Source organism: Syngnathus typhle, linkage group LG7, assembly GCF_033458585.1.
Source record: "Syngnathus typhle isolate RoL2023-S1 ecotype Sweden linkage group LG7, RoL_Styp_1.0, whole genome shotgun sequence".
Classification (NCBI taxonomy): domain Eukaryota; kingdom Metazoa; phylum Chordata; class Actinopteri; order Syngnathiformes; family Syngnathidae; genus Syngnathus; species Syngnathus typhle.
In genome coordinates, this window is record NC_083744.1 from 16711977 (window position 1) to 16729734 (window position 17758).

Genomic DNA, 17758 nt, shown 5'->3' on the forward strand with positions numbered 1-17758 from the left:
ATGTTAACCTGACACTTGGTAAAAAGGAAAAGGAAAATACAAAACAAGAACTTTCTTGATTTTGGCAAAAGTCAAAAATTCTAATTTAACCCATTTTTTCTTCGCTCTACTTCAATATCCAAAACTCAATTTCAAACTACAACGTCCTCACACTTTTATCCCGTCGCATGGCCTTCATGTTCTCCTGCTCTCTCAGCACGGCGTCCAGCGTACCGTGCTTCTCCTTCCACTCACGACACTCGTCCGACCAGTTCCGCCGCTCCCGCTCGGCCAAACGCCGCTCGGCCTCGACCTCCTCGCGGCCTCGCTCGGCTCGCTCGCTCGCTTCCCGCGCCGCCGCGGCTCGACGTTGCCATTCCGCCTCGCTTTGAACGAGATATTTTCATTTACTACTGTGTGTCGCAACCAGAAACCAACCGAGCTACATATATTAAACTGAAGACGAGTCTTCTATGGTCTTCTCTACCCAGTCTTGGTTTTGGTCTGACTTCCAATGATAACAAAAGAAATGTGTGGGTTTTGGAAGCAGGTGAAGTTTTCAAAACTACACACATCATAGTAAAAGACAACCAAGCCAGATGTTAGCTTTGTGTGGCTAAGAAGCTAACATCTTCCTTCAAACATGAGGCGGTTTCAATGAAGCCGTATCGTTTGACTAGCCTCTCTCTGAGTCGGTGGTTTTCATCAGTAGTATGTCGCAGCTTGTCTCTTAGGGTGTCCCGGTTCTCCTGCAGTTCCTCGTTCTCCCGCTGGAAGGCCTGCTTGTCGGCGACAGCTCGCTCCAGTTTCAGCTGCACCTCAAATAGATTCTTCTCAGTCTGAACCGCAACGAGCTGAAGGTCGGATCGCTGAAGACAAACGGTGTGTTTTCTTTCAGAACAAGAATATTAGCAAACCCAACCTAAAGATGGTTGTTTTGTGTGTCCATGCAATATTTACCTCCTTCTTCAGCTCTTCCACTCGTCCTGACAGTCGTGTTCCTTGGTCCTTAGCTTCCTCCCTGTCTCGCTGGCCGGCAATAACGCGGGCCTCGGCGAGGGCCCTGCCCCTGTCAGCCACCCCTCGAAGCGCCTCTGCCTCGTCGGCGGCCTGCGAGCATAACGCCGCCGTCTGCTGGCTCTGGCGCAAGCGCTGCTTCAGCTAGAAAACAAACATCCGCGGATAAAATTGGATGCTAGCCACGACCTCCTCAGTGGATGCAGGTCACGTACGTCTTTGACTTGTGCCTGCAATTCTCGGTTGACGCTCCTGAGGTTCTTCACCATGAGCTCGTTTTCCGAATGCACGGTCATCCTCTCCATGCGAATTTCATCCGACAGGAACTTGTTCTCCTTCCTCAGGTCTTCGCACTCCTGATTCCACGCCAAACACCACAAAAATAGATTTATATATTTTTTATTTGGCCCAGTCTGATTATCACACAATCGATTATCATGGGATCACAATACCGCAGTCGTGGTGACAAAAAGAAAAAAAAATGGCGACTGTATCTCCTCCTTACCTTCCTCTTACGAACTAGCTCTCCCTGCAGGTGGTTGATGTGCAGAAAGGATGTGTTGGAGGTCACACCGGCACTAACGGGCCTCACCACCCTCAGTGGCCTTCGGGTCGGCCTGGAAAGAAGTCTGACCCCCTCCTGGGAATCCGTGGTCCCGAAGCGCACGCCGCTCATGGTGAGGGACTTACCAAGGCCGTCGTCGGACGAGCCGGACGAGCGCAGGTCCGTGTGGGATTTGGCTCGGAGCGGCATTTTCTTCCCCGGAGTGAGGGCTTGGCTTTTTATGATGGCTGGGTCATCACCTGAGATTCATTCAATATTCATCATCAGGTAACAAGAGAATACTTGGGACACCAGAGAACTTGAACTGTCCTCGTTGTAAAAGCGTCATTAACCCCAAAGGCATTGCTTTGAATTCACACTTAAACTTTATTACAATCGTTTGTTTTTTTTTGGACAATGCAATGACCGATTAATCGGTCAATTAATTTTAAACAATGTCTAGTGAATCACTTCTTTTTGGTCCAAACAATAAAAATATGAATTACCTACATTTGACTTTAACGATACTTTTTCATCTCGTATATAATGTCACAACAGAGAGAAAAATCGACCAGAAAAAATCAAATGTCTTGCGTAACATCAACCGATTAATCGTTCAAGCCTCAGTCATATTGTTGGCATTATCACCAGAACGATGCTTTTAAAAAGCTTCTGTGAGAAAAGTATTTTGGTAGTCCTCCCAGATGAACTTAAAGTGAAAGGAGCCCGGGAACATTCCGCCGGTAATTCCAGTTTTCCCAACAGACCTCTGGCGCTGACCAGGCACAAAAATACCAGGAAAGAAAAATAAATTCCTGATTTGGAAACACCGACTTTATCATCATACTTTGATGATGTGCTTGAGCCGGAAACGAGTTTAAAACCAAATTTGTGACAATGTGTGAAACACAGCAAGACGGTTAGCCGTGGAGGTCCTGTCGGTTATCTAGTTAAAGGGGCCATGCTGCAGATTTGACCTTCACTTCCCTTTTCCTCTCGTTATCTGTCGGGTTCGCTACGTTGGATTTTTTTTTGCCCGCCCCGTTGTCTTTTGTGTTCTGCCGCGATACAACATGGTGGTAGCGGTGACCGGTTCCTACATGTTGACTTGCTTATTGACGCTGACGCTCACCTCGGCGCTCCTCAAAGGTATCCGGATAAATGCGGTGTGCTCGGTGATGATTGTGTCATGGCTGCTTGAATATAAAGAGCTTTCTGAAACTTTATTGGGAACGCAGTCCAGTTGTTTGATACTTGATGCTGCATGTATACTTAACTGAACAGGGTCATATCTGTTGTGTTTGGAGTCTCCAAAGGTCAGAGCGCCGCTGGGGTTTTCCTGCTTATTGAAGGTGGAGGTTACACCTTCAACTTTACGGCTGGGCTCGCCGCTTGTCACTCGCGTCACGCCGCCATGGCGACCGTTGCAAACATGGAGGAGGCACTGCGACATGGACTGCAGACCTGCAAGTATGTGGATTGGCGATTCACTTGTATTTGTTTTTAGAATTGCTTGATTTGATCAGTATGACCTTTTAAGATGAATAGATGACCCCCACAGTTTTTTTTTAACATACAAATGTCAAAATGTTTTTAAACTCACACGTAGCGTATTTTCCGGACTATAAGGCGCACCGGACTATAAGGCGCACCTTCAATGAATGGCCCATTTTAAAACTTTGTCCATATATAAGGCGCACCGGACTATAAGGCGCACCATTAATGCATCATGTCAGATTTGTAATCCAAATCAAATCATTCTCCATTTTATCTTTTTTATTTCAACTTCAGATGCAACAAATGACTTTATAATCACAAAATAATGATCCATAGTCTTTTTGATTCATGATTCCTAGTCTTTAGCGGGCCACTTATGATTGATTTCATGACACAATGCTTTGGGCCAGTTTAAATTTAAGAATTTGGTCCATATAAAAGGCGCACTGGACTATAAGGCGCACTGTCGGCTTTTGAGAAAATTTTAGGTTTTTAGGTGCGCCTTATAGTCCGGAAAATACGGTAATTAAAAAAATATATATATATATATTTGTTTCATTGAATTGCTTGACGAGTCCGATCAAACGCTCCGGTGGGCCGTAGTTAGCTCACGGCCCTTATGTTGCCCACCTTTGGGATAAATCTAACAAAATTGTGACAAACTACATCAAATCATACAATATTTCCAGGTTTGGCTGGGTGACGGAACAGGTGGCCGTCATCCCGCGACTTACAGCGAGCGATAAGTGCGGAAAGGGCAAAACGGGATTGATCAGGTGGAACGCCGGGACGGATCAGGCTTTCGCCGTCTTCTGCTTCACTGCGACAGGTGGCGGCTCATCTAGACATGCCACAGACTAGCTAACATAATGCACAGAGCGTTTTGCCCTCCACAGCCACCACACCAACGTCCAACTCTTCCACAACATCAGCACCTTCACCAACTACAACGTCCCACCTAGTCCCTATCTCCAGCACCACCTCTCCATCTCTTACCCACCATCCCTCCTCCTCCTCGGCCTCTTCAGCCCATGCTCTTCCTTATCATGTCATCACTTCATGGCCCACTTCCTCTTCCTCCCGCTCATCCTTCACCTCGACTCCGACTCATGCTTCCAATCAGCAAACCCAGAGACCCGTCAAGGCCCCCTTGAGAGGTACGGTCCAGAAACAGGAAGTGAATTTAGTCGTCATTTATCGACGAGTAGTTTTTTTAAAAAAATTTAATCTTTGTGGAATATTTTGCTTTGTAGTGTTTTTGTATATTAGTTTTTTTCCTTTCAAAAAAATCAAAGAAAAAATCAAATCATCTGTGTCTTTCCAGTTGTTTGGATGGTGTTCATTGTCCTCGGCATAGTATTCCTAATGGTAACAGTGGCCGGGGTGTCGTGTTACTACTACAAACTGTGAGTTTCATTCAGATTAGCATTAGGTTTGTTGACATATTGTCACTTTGTACGTCACCTATATTCAATTTATAAATATGCAGGTGTTACAGAAATATTGTAAATGTCACAGGTTTTCAATTCACATTTTAAGAAGATTTTTAAAATTGATACAAATACTTAGGAAAATGCTGAAATTTGACTAGACTACTTCCCCCCCCCCCCCCCCCCATGAAAGGAAAAGTGGGTCCTGTAGGTCCCAGGTCCTGCAGGGGGATGATGTGGAGGCAGAGATGTGGAAGCCCACAGACAGCCGCATCAACCTTCACAGAGCACACAATGACGATGTGGAGGAGGAGGATGAAGACGAGGAGCAAAGCAATACAAGGTTTTCCAGTGATATCATGTTATGTGTCAACCCACAAATGAGAAACATCACAGTGTCATAAACATATTAGGAATCAGTTTTAATTCAGTCAGTCTTAATAAAAAAAACAATCATTTTATTTGAAAAGAAAGATAAGCTCATGATTTTCTAATGAATAAATAATTCCAAATGTATTATCCATACAATTACCATTTACAGCAAGATTTTTTTTATTGCTGTCTGTAAGACTTGCACTGCATTGCTTGCTAGCTTATAGAGAAATAGAACACCTAAATAAAAAAATCAACTCCTTTAAATATTGTGTGAGAGTGTAATGCAGTCACAATTTTCAGTTTTCTAATTCATCTGCTTGATTGCAATTTGCTACTTCAAATGTCGATAAATGTCTTGAAAACAATGACTCTTGCAAATGTGAATTACGGTGCTATTTCGTAAAAGCATCACTGTCAGGTTGACTTTTATTGCTTGATATTGCTTAAATTGCTTAAATTGAATTTGAGGGGGCGGAGACCCTGTGAAAATGTATCACGTGTCCGGAAATACATGTCACACAAAATAATAAATGCAACCATTATTTTCCCTCTAACACTGTTGTATAATAAAATACGTTTGCTTAAATTTTTTCTTCTAAACTAAAAAAAAATACATATTTGCGTAGGTCTTCGTTCGCCTGTGACGCGAGAACAAAAAAGGACGTAAAACCGAACTACACTACGAATCGTCGAAGAAGATGAGGACGTCACGTGCCCGGAAATACGACTCGCGCTGGCTTTCAATCAAAATACAAAGACTCACTCCCCTCCCGATATTCTAATGTATTACAATAATATTCCGTATTTCTATTAATTTTCTGGGCACGGGTGGCAATATGCGACGTCTTGGCTCAGTCCAGCAGAAAGTATCTTGTGTTTTTATGACGGAAGTCAAAGATGAACCGTCCAGAAAACGTGACTGCCAGGTGAGTGTGCATGACGATGTGTTAGCCGATGTTGACGTTAGATTTAGCTCTGCTAAATAATATCACACGGAGGTAAAAGAAAAGAAAATGTCGGCTTGTTGACTCAGTAATTATCATATATTTTTTTAGCCATTCAACATGGTCGCCACTACTATGTTAAACCCCGCTGTAGTGGAAGCAGACATAAACAGCGCACTGGCCACAGAGAAACTGGACGGCACCTGTTGCTATGTTACACACTACAAAGGTAACAAATCCTGATGAAAACCCGAATCAATTTGGGTCCAGTTGTGGTGAAAGATCTCTTTTTTTCCCCCTCCCACTTCACCCTTTAAGGGAAACTGCACCTCTGGGCTCGACTGGACAGGAAAGCCAATAAACAGGCGGAGAAGAGATTCAAGAAATACCAATACTCTCACAGGAGCACCAAAGGTAATTACCGTAATTTTCGGACTATAAGTCGCGTTTTTTTCATAGTTTGGGTGGGGGGGCGACTTATACTCAGGAGCGACTTATATACATATATATGTTTTGTTTTTTTTCCACTTTTTTGGGCATTTTATGGCTGGTGCGACTTATACTCCGGTGCGACTTATAGTCCGAAAATTACGGTCTACGGAATGCCAACGCTAATGCTGGAATCTCTTCGAAACTTTACCGTTTGTCAGTCCTCGTTATTGTCAGGTTGTTGTTGATTCATGACCGCTTTTATGCCGTCCAGTCATGCATGATTGCTGATTTGGCCAGAAGTTGGACTGAGATTTTGTGGTAGCTCGTAGATTGCATGTCTGTTTAGAAATTTGATTGTGGGTTTTCTTCCAGGTTTTACGTGGAATGTAGAAGAGGACTTTAAAACGGTGCCGGACACGTGGATCCCGGCTCACCGGGTCAAACATCACAACGGTCAGCCTGTCCCCGATGAACATGGACACATTCCAGGTCTGCTGTTACGGAACAGCTACAAAAAAAGGCATTAAAAGCTATTTACGTTAAGATTACACAAAACATCACCACGTTGTCCAGGTTGGGTTCCGGTAGAAGATGGCATCAAGCAGTACTGTTGGCACTCGTCTGCGGTGGATTATGGCGTGGGGACTGTGCTGCTGCTCCGTCCTGTTGCCACCAACGACTACGACACATTGGAAGTAGCCGCTGTGCCGCTAACAGACCTCCAAGAACAAACTCTGGAGCTTATCGGGACCAACATCAATGGAAACCCTTATGGTAGTCGTTTTGTACCATTAATTACATGTCTTATATCATTTTGGATGGATTTATGACCACCTTTTTTCATGACAACCATTTTAATTCATGTTGTGACAGGCCTGGGAAGCAAGAAGCAACCCATCCACTTGCTGGTACCCCACGGGAGCGTCCGCGTCCAAAACCCGCCACCGGTGGACTTCCAGCAGCTCTACTCGTGGTTCCGCAGCAGCGACGAGGGCCTCGTGGAGGGTATTGTGTGGCATTGCGGCGACGGCTCGCTCTTTAAGGTGAGGCGGCGCGACGAGCGGCTACGACACAAGCTGCGATTGCTCGTCATTATTATTTGTCTCGCCAGGTTCACCGCCACCACCTGGGCCTGGAGTGGCCAGCGGAGGACACTTACTTGGGCAACAAGCCGGTGGTGGTCCACGTAGGCGGGACGACGGTCGCAGCCGGCGACGGTAGCAAGAGTCTGTTCGTGTCAATGTCCCACCTCAATGGACGCTGTTTCAGCCGCCTACGTGACATCCAATTTGACTTGTGAATCCAAAGTCCACAACATATTCAAACGCAGACGAGCGTTCACGCTCTTCATTTAGCTTTCAACAAGCCTAGCATTACAAACAAATCAAATACAGTATGTATTTTTGGCAAACCTGGCTGCCAGGAATAAATACGGATACGGTAGATTGAGCCCAACAAATAAGACCGGTGGCTTCCTTCGTTGTGAACACACACAACTTTGTAGGATTGTTTTATTTTGGAACGCTAACACAATAATATCCACAGAATGTAGGAACAGAGGAAGACCGGACTGAAGTTGCTGGAACGTAACCACGGACATACACAAACATTGTGGAGTGACTACTTTCAGTCTGCTGCAGCAAAACCTACAAGTATTCTGCTTTGTGCATGACCGCAATGTTTTCAACTAGGGCTTCACGATTTATTGGAAAAGAAATATAGATTTCGCAACATTGAATATTGTATTATATTCATTTTTTCCCCCCAATTCATGGTTGATGTTTAGATGTACGAACAGTATTGCTCTTAGAGTAAACATCAGCTTGTCAATGTGATTTACTCCCTCTTCACTGTACTCCACTCTGGATATCATCTCTCAACACGCAGCTCTTGCCGGAATAGATTTTCATTTGACCTTGCCCTCAAATGAAGATAAACTCCCTCAATCTGCCGATAAATTCTAACTGCATTTGCCAGATTCGGAGCTGTCGTAAATCACCGTTGTTTCTTTTTTGAGGTCAACTTGGAGCGGCTTCCTTGAGCCTGCCTAGGAAAAGATGTTTGATGATTATTTGACAGGCATAACTCACTAATTTGACACACAGGTGATGTTAAAGTGTACCACATTGGTTTGACAAGTTGGAAAATTATTGGAACTTATAAATGTTGGACAGAACCAAACGCTTGAAAACCTGTGACATATCGACTACCCCAAAACGTCTATATGTACATTTTGTGTATATATATATATATATGTATATATATGTTCTAATATTTGAAAAGGATGAATGGTTACAAAAAATGCTAGCAATATCTATTTTTAAAGTGAAGATGATTCCCAATTTAGTATTGAAACAATCGATACGCAATTTGCTTTCACGGGCCACATTAAATGCTGTAGTGGGCCGTATCTGGCCCCAGGGCCTTGACTTGGACACCCATTGTCACATCCTATAAATATTATAGTAATACAGTACAGTATTTACGATAAAAAAAAAAACAGGTTGTGCGTTTATATTTACGGGTTTTAGTATGCAATTTATGATGCAATACAGTGCTGTTATTCTCGATTAAAAAAAATGTTTTATGGACTATTTGTTAGCCTTTCCATGCATTTGATTTGATATACACTTAAATTAAGTTCCAAACTTAGTGGAAACAGGACAACTTAAACTCGTTGTACCAGTGTATTACTTGTCTTTACTTTAGTGTAGTATAATTTACGTTAAGCATTTCAAAGTTAGCAGCCGATCAGCTGTTAGCTTCCATAACTGTAATTAGCGATGCGTCATTTTAAGGAGTTCACCAATTTGATTTCTCGAGTAACAACCTCGCAAGGAGCCAGACCGTAAGTTCACGCATGGTGAATCACAATTAAAACACAATATTAAAAGAAATATTTAAAAAGAGCTATATGGTTCATATAGTGTCGTTCGTGCACAGTGTATAAAATTGTGCCAGTCACTTTTGCTTGAAATTGTTATGAAAAGGTAGATATCGTACAGCCTTTGAATGGATAACGCTATATTAAATAGTCACTTTACAAAACATAAGAGTTGATAAAATAATTTATAAAATGTGTCATATTAAAGGTATTGATTTTGTGTAAGGGTTTTACTACGGTAGCTAGCTTAAGGCAGCTAGGCTAAACAAAAGACTACCCGCCGTATGACATGAAAACCTTGACTTGATATATTTAATTTACTGTATAACCAAGCTAATAACCAAAAATATATAAATATCAAACCATCTTTTTTTTCCCCCCTCATTTCAGAGCAATGACATCAATTTTACCAGCTGCATGATGTCATAAAGACAAAGCCACTTTAACCCAGGTCAAGCGCCTACATGTTTTGTTCAAAATATGCTTAGCGTGCTAAATTATTTGATGAAATAGAATATAAAAATCGAATCATTTTATTTCCATTTATTCCCCATTTTAAGGCTCAAGATGCAATGGAGTGGAACGATGTGAAGAAGTTGGACCCGGCGACCCTCCATGAATGTTACAAGGATGAACTGGACAGTGTCATCAACCTTCTCACGTCGGTAACTAGACCAAAAATCGACTTGGGCATCAAGTTGTGAATTTGTGACCCCGCACGTGTTTGCTATTACTTCAAGGTGCGTGCAGCTGTGAGCTAGAAAACATGAAGTACCACTATACTTGCTGATTTTTCTCAGCGCACGTTCCTTAAAGCTCACCATAACCTGAACATCATCTTCCCCACCCGTCATATTTTGACATGGCTGCTGGCGTTAAAAATCATTCGCAAGTTTAAGTGAAACATTTGATCGGGTCACTGGAAGCATGAAATGTGATTTTTTTCTTTTTGTGTGTTTATTGTGTTTGTGTTGCAGCCAAAAAAGTGGGAGGTGGAGCACCCAGCTCAGGAGGATGTTATACACATACTGCGAGTGTTTCAATCCCTGCTCAAGGTCTTCTACTTCATATGCTCTTATCTCTTGGCGTGTCCACTTCATGCACACTTCATTAAAATAGTGGATTTCATCCGCTGATTTACACCAGGCCTTGTTGTTTCACCTCAAACAGACACACGAAAAGGAAGTGTCTAACCATAAGTGGAAATATATCTCCTCAGATGAAACATCAGGAAGCGACTTTGGCCGAGCAGTTAGTTGAAGAACAAGAGAAAAATGGTTTGTATCTTCCATGAGTTTCTAAATCAAATTCCAAGCATTGGTTCTCATGACTTTTCTGTGCCGTGTAGAAAACGCGCTTATCGCCAAAGTGTCCAGATTAGAAGAAGAACTAACGGTGAGTCTCTAGAGGACGCTCATATCGCTGACATTTTTATCATTCGTATGTTGCCGCTCTATATTACACGCAAGTACGCCGGCAGCGGCCCAGAGAACGGCTTTCTGAGGAACGAGATGCGGCAGCTGAAGGCCCAGCTGGTGTGCAAGGAGGAGATGGTCAACCAGCTGAAGAAGGAAGTCAAAAGAGAGAAGAAGACGACGGAGAAGGTACGACAGCATCATTTACACGTTTCAAATAGTCGTATGGTCATTCAGAGGATTTCTTCGCAGGAAATGCAAAATAATCGAAATAACAAAAAAGCTCCCGTGTGTTTTTGAATTCGTTTTTTTTTCTCCACAATAGAAATAATTAGCTCATCCGTATCAGAGAACCTTTATTTAAATCTCAATTCCCTTTTTCCTTTGTCTCTTCTCCAGCTATTGTTGCGTGCGGAAGGTGCAGAAGACGATGTGAAGATGTTGAGAAGAGAGGTACTGACCAATCACATAACTTCATGATCCAAATGAAGGATTCAAATGTCTTAACTCTGCTCCAAACATCTTTTATGATCTTTAATTTAAAGTCTTGTGGAATCGTCATATGCCATGATCTCATCGAGAGGTAAATCTCTCTTGGGTTAGAACACGCAGCTCCGGCAGGATGTGGACTTTTATCACAGAGAGTTGGAGCTTAAAGAGTCAGACGTGTCCAACGAGGATAAGGCTGAGACTCAGAGAAAGCTCATCTCGGCCACCCGCCAGCTCTCCCAGTGCCTGGACGACCTTCAGGTACTCCGCTCACCCCTTCTTTGTCTTCGTATCGGTCATCAGACTTACGTCGATGTTTTTTTTTTTTTAAGCAAACAGAGGACGAAATCTCGCGGCTGAAAGCGGACAACCTCCGCATGCAGGAGTGCGTGTTGGTGTCGACCAAGGAGATGGAGAAGATGAGCGACGAGTACAACCAGATCAAGATGGCCGTCCACCACTGCGACTCTGAGACGGACCAGCTGAGGAAAGGGAGAGATCGTGCCGAGCAGCAGGTAAACAAAATTTTTAATCCACGTTTTTATGTCGCTGACACGCGTTCCCCTGTAGGTCAGAGAACTGACGCAGAAGATGACCGAAATGACGGAAGAGGACGACCCCATCATGGCAGAAGTGGATGCTAAAGTTGATGAATGGAAGGTTGGTGGTGAAGAAAAAAAAAACCCCACAAAAGACACACACAGTAAGTCAGCCATTTTGATTTGAAGCGGCCATTTTATCGACCAATGTTCAACCAGCTGAACATGAACTTGGTGATGACCTCTAACAAGTTCATTCCAAAAGGTCAAAAGCATGTGACAAAAGCAACCTTGTTGAGTTTTAAGTAAGGAAATATGTTCACCTGCATGGATGTCTTGTATCATGGATGAGTTTACTCTTCTTCACAGAAAGTCTTGTCTGAAAAGGATGAGGAGATTTTGGTCTACCAGGAGATCATCCGTGACCTTCAGCAGAAGTTGCGTTTAGCCCAGTTGGACATGGACAGAAACAACAATCTTGCCTTGGAGCAGGTACGCCAGGGCACTGGCTTTTATTCTCTCCTGAACTTGCCGCCATTCTTCTTCACGAAGACAAACGTTGGCGAACGAACGCTCCGCAGGCTGTAGAGGAACGAGACAGACGGATCGAGAGCCTGAGAGAGCAAGTGGAGCAGTATACAGAGGAAATGAAGACGCAGACACTACTCATGGAAAGTCTGAAGATACCCAAAAAGGGACGCGAAGGTGAGTAGCTCGACATACTGAACACAACAAACACGAACAAAGAGAGAAAGTGATTCTCGAAGTGAATTTAGTGCCCATAACGACATCCACAGGTGTCTTCCTGGACGCTCAAGAACTGGTCCAGCAGAGAAAGACGGAGGAGCTCGCGTCCAAGTGGGACGCTGCCGAGATGAGAGCAGAAGAAGCGGAGGAGGCTTTGAAACGAGCCGAAGCTCACGCCGAGGAAAAAGACCGAGAGCTCATAGAGGTCTCCAAGCGCCTGAAAGATTTTGAGCGTGTGAGCCGACGACAACACACATCGAAGTCATTCATGTGACGGCCACAGTGTGTCCAATCGCTTCCACACTTCTGTGAAAAGCTCAAGACAAAGGTTCTCAGTGGTGCCTCATGAGCGAGAGGTCCCTTCTCTGTATTCCAGGGGATTTACGGCCTGGAAGAAGCCGTCGGCGAGATCAAGGAGTGTCAAATCCAAATCCGAAGGAGAGAGTTGCAGTTGGAGGCCGTGACCAAAGAGAACAACCAAGCGTACATAACAATCGAGCGGCTCTCGGAAGAAAACGAAGACTTCCGAGAAAGACTGGGTGAAGTTTGATTGCGATCGCATGACGGCGTCAACAATCAGGCAACTCTTGTGACTCTCGTTTCTTTACAAAGGCTACCAACCCAGCCAGCAAGTTGACCTGAGCGAGTTCAGGAGAGCCAAAGGCATTCAACGGTGGCAGTACAAAGCTGAAAATCAAGTCCTCACCAAGGAGGTATGCACGATCCAAACGGCATACCTTTTTTTTTTCTGGTGAACATAACTTCCCGTTCAGATTGAACGTCTCGAGGAGGAACGGCTGGAGATGAAGAAACAAGTCCGACAACTCGCCAAGCAGAAAGGTAATGACCGTACATCTCGGGTGCATGGTGCTTCCGATTACAGCGACGCCCTCAAATAGCTTCCCTAGTCAAGCAATTGTAACCGGTAATGGTCTCCGTTGCGAGATGTTCAATGAAGTATCTTCAAGAGTTTCGAGAGTTGTTGTGACCACACGTGTCTCTTTTTCAGGGCTGCCGCTGTCCACGTCGGAGGAGGACATTGTTATACGCCGTGTAAAATGGCCACCAAATCCTTCTCGGATCAGCTTGCCACCAATTCCTGCCGAAACCATCTCACCGCCGACTCCTGACGGAAACAGCGAGGCGCGCTCGCACGAAGAGCCCCCAGCCAAGGTTGGTGCTTTGAAAGAGAAAAATCCTCTTCTATAAAAACAAAAAGAAATATAATATACATCCTTGTATCGTCAGGTTGAACTTGGTGAAGAAGCGGTGACGATATCCAAGAGGGAGGCGGGACTTAACAAGTCCCAGTTCCAGTTTAAACGTAAACCCCCAACTCCATTTTGGTTCCATCGATCTTGTTTACCGTCTTACCTTTTCAGCTAGGATACAGTTTCAAAGTCTTCCGTGTGTGTCGCTCTGAAAGTGGAGCAGCTCTCCGAGGAGAAAGGAGACGTGGAGGCCGCGCTTAAAGACGTCCTCCGGGCCTTGAAGGCCAAAGACGACGCAAACATCCCCAGTCTGAAAAGACTCGCCAATGTAAGCAAGATGGCTGACGACGCTGCGTGGAAAATGAGGATTTCTCACCTCCGGCTATTCCTTCTTAGCACAACCTGAAGGTCTATGCCACTGAAATGGTGGCCAGCCTCCAAGAGGAACACACAAAGATCCTCCAGGAGAAAATGAAGGCTGAGCAGGAGAGCAAGAGGACCAGGAGGAAGGTGGACAATCAGGAGCAGAGGCTTCGAGAGTTGACGGAAACCTGCAGATGTTTGGAGGAGGTACCACGTTCCAATCCCTCTCACATGCAATGACACCTTCTGAAGGAGTAGAATCATATCTTTTGGCTTTGACGTGATATTGGATTGCATGCAGAGACTCAAGGAGAAGTCCAGCCACGAGACGGACGGCCAGGCTGCCCTAAAGCTGGCGCACAAGAGCGTGAAAGATCTCCAAAGTCGGCTCAACAATAAAGAAGATGTGATCAAAAAGTACCAGAAGCAGCTGACTCAAGTGGGGAAGGTACACCTGACACAAATGGTACAAATGGTTGTAAGCATTTTCGAAACTTTTCAAATTCCTTTCGAATGGCCTTCCAACTTTGTTGATGTCAGGATCAAGAAGAGTTGATAAAGGCACACGCCGAGGAGATGAAGATGTTGTATCAGAAGTTGGACGCCACCAACAACATGGCCCTGGATCGTTTCAAACGGCAAGCAGCGGTACTTTTGGAACCGTGAATATTCCTCTGCAGTCGTCCATCCAAACCCCCTTAAATATTCAAAAGCAGCCTTCTGTGTTTTTGGTTTGCTTCCTTTTCGCAGGAAGCGATGAAGAACCCCGGCATCGGCACCTCGACGGCCAAACATCTGGATCGGGTGGGCGAGTTGGAGCATATGGTGGCCGAGCAAGACGCCCTGCTCGCTTCTGTTCACAGGAAGCTGAAGATGGCCACCGCTGAGTCGGAGCGACACAGGGCCGCCACGGAAACACAAGCCAAGAAACACGCCGACGAGATATCCAGGTGATTGTCCTTCTCTTCTCGCAGCTGGCCTCCACCTGCAAACTTGTTCAATTTGGCTCAGGCTGAAGAGGTCACACGCGGCAGAGTTGGAAGACGTGATCTTTGAGACCAAAGACCAGACGAGCCAAATAGCAATTTTGAAAAAGGAAAACGACTCCCTCCAGAACGAGCTGGAGACACAAAAGGAGGCCAATGTCAAGTCACCGAGCAACATCCTGAAGAACACGGCTGAACGCCTCAAGCTGCAACTGGTCCACAAAGAGAAACAGATCAAGGTCACGTTGCGTTTTTAATTACGTTGGCTCGGAGATGTATTTTCATTCGGGCCAAATTGGAGTCAAACACGGATTTGAAGCTCGCTCTCGTCATGTTCTCTTCCTCAGGCTCTCAGCCGCGTTCTGATCGGAATGCGGGCCCAGATGACGACCGCCGCAGAACAACAAGTCTTGGCGAACGCCGCACAGACCCAGGAGAAACTCAACATTCAGAAGTTGCTGGACAAGCACACCAAAGACCTGAAGGTGAGCTTCCAAAACTCACCAAATTTTCAATATACCTGTCAAATCTCCAATTATGAAATGATTGCGCAATCCTCTCACGCAGGATCGCGTGCAGGAGCTGAGCGAGCAACTGGAAGCGGCAAACGATTCGTGCAGGAAGAACGACAACAAACTGAGGGCTCAGGTGGACAACTTGAACAAGAGGCTGCAGAAGGGCCTCATCGCTCAGAAAGCGCTTCGCACTCAACTGGAGGAGAAGGAACAAGAGTTGCAGGAGCTGGAGAAGCAACTCAAGACCCGCGTTGACCCCGCGCAGGTTGTGAAAGGAGTGCGGGAGTGTGACAACTCCAACTGTGATGAAGGCAATCTCTTTTTACAGAGCAAAGAAAAAGTAGTGCAGTGGGAAGAGGCGAAGAAATGGCGGTCCAGGTTGGACAAGGTCAAGCAACTTCTGAAGGACAAGGAACACGAGAACTTATTCCTGTCAAGGCAGCTCATGTCGATCAAAGATCTCTATGCCAAGTCAGTGCGCCAACATTTTGACAGCTACACGTCACTTTTTTTTTTTGGGAAACATGTTAACTGTGTTGATGCAGGCTGGAGCAAGAGAAAAACATAACGCAGAAGAAGAACAAGGCGAGCGGAGTGACAGCTGATCAAATAGTGGAGAAGGAGACTCAGTTGATTTCCACCAAGTATGTGTTGTTCCAGCTCTCTTTGAACAAGAGGCCAAGTAGAGTTGCCATAGAAACCCCGGAGCTGGGGGGAAAACATGGAAATAACACACAGAGAGGTCAGACCAGACTTGCCTTAGTTTAAGGAAACGAGTTCTCGGCCTTAGGGCAAAAACAAATCGGATATTGAGTAAGTTCTCGGCAGTAGTTGGCACTATATAGTGGGACCTTTGACACATTGGCAATCATCTGTGTTAGCGGAAAAGGGCTTTGTTCCCATTTTTTTTTCCCCATATCAAAAGTACATCCCTACTCTATAAAATCCGGCTGTGAAATACTCAGTGACTGTCAATGCGCAGCTTGGCCACTAGAGGGTGCTACTCTTCCCCATATCAGTTCTTTGACTGTTTTCTGGCAGGGTGCGTCTCGACTGAAATGCTGACTGTTGATTGAATTATGAATATTTGACGTAATACATATCTCTAATAGTACAAGAAATAGAAGGAGGTCATGTTGCAGGCTGTGAATGCCGAGTTAACTGAGGAGAAGAACCAATCCTGATCTTTAGAAAAGCACATGTCCAACAAGTCTTCTCCAACTCCTCTTGCGATTTGCTTTTGTTTTCATTGCCAAGTCTCGGCGCATTTGGATCATCACGTCCGCATCAGGCGGCAAAGAAAGACGCCTTGACGCCCTGGCAAAGTGATGCTGACTTCCAGAAAGAGAACCTCAAGCTGGCCTCGGAGAATCTGGAGCTGCGCCTCCAGCTCGCGCAAGCCAACATCGACCTGCCGAGATTCAAGGTTCACACAACCGCGCAAAAAATAAACACTCGCAATACCATCAAACTCAATCCAGATACGATTCAATGCGCTCCAGGTCCAAAGCAATACGATTCGTACGAATTGCGATGTGAATATTTGCGACTCACTCCCATGTTTGTTTCTCAGCGTAAAGTTGGAGACCTGGAGGAAATGTGCGGTGTGCTGAAGAATGACAATGCTGAACGTCTTTGTCATACACGTGAAGTATGTGGAAGTAACATTGTGTACACTGGTGAGGTATTTGAATAGTGTGCTGAGCGGTGTGTGTGTGTGTTTTTTTTCAGGCAGATACGTTTATCTCTGGTGACAACGTGGGGGCAGAAACAGATCTCAACAAGGAAGTCAAGTATGAAAATTAGTGCGGGTGGTTTTCTAGGAAAATAAGTCAGACAAATTTAGGCTTTACTTGGATACATTTGTGTCACTAGAGAGCTGAGGAAAGACAAGATGGAGTCGGACCAAAAGCCAGACATTGATCTAAATAAAGAAATCCCTGACAGAGGTCACGCTCCCGCACGCGCAATACTGGTATATTCAATTCTTGGAAAAATTCTAATTTACTCGTTTGACCTACTTAGGAGCCAAGTCCCAAGCCGGCAGCTGAAACTGAGAAAAGCAACTTTGAAAGTGACACAAGGCATTTCATTCTTCTGTAATACTTACTATGTCCCATTCAAAGTATTTTGCATTCCCATGATAGCAGAGGGAAAATGGAATGCTTCTTTTTTTTTTGAGTATTTATGCACCAATAAAATGATGTATTGGTCATTTTAGGTTCTAACCGATGGTGACTTGTGAAATTATTTTATTATAGTATAGCAATCGCTGGTATTTTATCACCCAGAGCATACCTGACATAACTTTGGATAACCTGGGTAATTGCAATGTTGATGGAGGACATTTCAAGAATTGATTACATTTAAATACATTAAAAAAATCTTACT

At 44.7% G+C, this 17758-nt stretch overlaps 3 protein-coding genes across 3 annotated transcripts; all 3 read left to right on the top strand.

Moving 5' to 3' along the window:
• Window positions 1-1586: 1586 nt before the first annotated feature.
• On the top strand, window positions 1587-4983 carry lyve1b (lymphatic vessel endothelial hyaluronic receptor 1b). The gene is made up of 6 exons (XM_061283950.1): window positions 1587-2689; window positions 2848-3010; window positions 3727-3866; window positions 3934-4194; window positions 4362-4443; window positions 4661-4983. The coding sequence occupies exons 1-6, from the start codon at window positions 2614-2616 to the stop codon at window positions 4869-4871; spliced, it is 933 nt and encodes a 310-aa protein (XP_061139934.1). The 5' UTR covers window positions 1587-2613; the 3' UTR covers window positions 4872-4983.
• Window positions 4984-5533: 550 nt separating this feature from the next.
• On the top strand, window positions 5534-8809 carry rlig1 (RNA 5'-phosphate and 3'-OH ligase 1). Its single transcript, XM_061283949.1, has 7 exons — window positions 5534-5768; window positions 5898-6015; window positions 6105-6200; window positions 6591-6707; window positions 6792-6992; window positions 7092-7261; window positions 7330-8809. Exons 1-7 carry the CDS (start codon window positions 5679-5681, stop codon window positions 7516-7518), a joined length of 981 nt encoding a protein of 326 aa, XP_061139933.1. The 5' UTR covers window positions 5534-5678; the 3' UTR covers window positions 7519-8809.
• Window positions 8810-9470: 661 nt separating this feature from the next.
• On the top strand, window positions 9471-17559 carry LOC133157118 (centrosomal protein of 290 kDa-like). The gene is made up of 33 exons (XM_061283394.1): window positions 9471-9553; window positions 9663-9767; window positions 10080-10157; window positions 10322-10379; window positions 10451-10497; window positions 10572-10706; window positions 10917-10970; window positions 11121-11267; window positions 11339-11521; window positions 11577-11666; window positions 11915-12037; window positions 12127-12250; window positions 12343-12527; window positions 12669-12831; window positions 12905-13005; window positions 13066-13132; window positions 13302-13465; window positions 13541-13616; window positions 13719-13831; window positions 13900-14073; window positions 14168-14314; window positions 14407-14514; window positions 14617-14816; window positions 14878-15091; window positions 15200-15337; window positions 15420-15632; window positions 15696-15838; window positions 15913-16011; window positions 16625-16793; window positions 16941-17018; window positions 17099-17160; window positions 17243-17316; window positions 17393-17559. The coding sequence occupies exons 2-33, from the start codon at window positions 9675-9677 to the stop codon at window positions 17416-17418; spliced, it is 3846 nt and encodes a 1281-aa protein (XP_061139378.1). The 5' UTR covers window positions 9471-9553; window positions 9663-9674; the 3' UTR covers window positions 17419-17559.
• Window positions 17560-17758: the final 199 nt, after the last annotated feature.

Bases quoted from the DNA above. Each gene is read 5' to 3' on its own strand.
- lyve1b (XM_061283950.1), top strand. From the start codon at position 2,614: ATGGTGGTAGCGGTGACCGGTTCCTACATGTTGACTTGCTTATTGACG. The intron at 3,867-3,933 runs GTGGCGGCTCAT...TGCCCTCCACAG, and splicing joins CTTCTGCTTCACTGCGACAG to CCACCACACCAACGTCCAAC. The intron at 4,444-4,660 runs GTGAGTTTCATT...CCCCCATGAAAG, and splicing joins TCGTGTTACTACTACAAACT to GAAAAGTGGGTCCTGTAGGT.
- rlig1 (XM_061283949.1), top strand. From the start codon at position 5,679: ATGCGACGTCTTGGCTCAGTCCAGCAGAAAGTATCTTGTGTTTTTATG. The intron at 6,993-7,091 runs GTAGTCGTTTTG...ATGTTGTGACAG, and splicing joins CATCAATGGAAACCCTTATG to GCCTGGGAAGCAAGAAGCAA. The intron at 7,262-7,329 runs GTGAGGCGGCGC...TTGTCTCGCCAG, and splicing joins GCGACGGCTCGCTCTTTAAG to GTTCACCGCCACCACCTGGG.
- LOC133157118 (XM_061283394.1), top strand. From the start codon at position 9,675: ATGGAGTGGAACGATGTGAAGAAGTTGGACCCGGCGACCCTCCATGAA. The intron at 9,768-10,079 runs GTAACTAGACCA...TTTGTGTTGCAG, and splicing joins TCATCAACCTTCTCACGTCG to CCAAAAAAGTGGGAGGTGGA. The intron at 10,971-11,120 runs GTACTGACCAAT...CTCTTGGGTTAG, and splicing joins TGAAGATGTTGAGAAGAGAG to AACACGCAGCTCCGGCAGGA.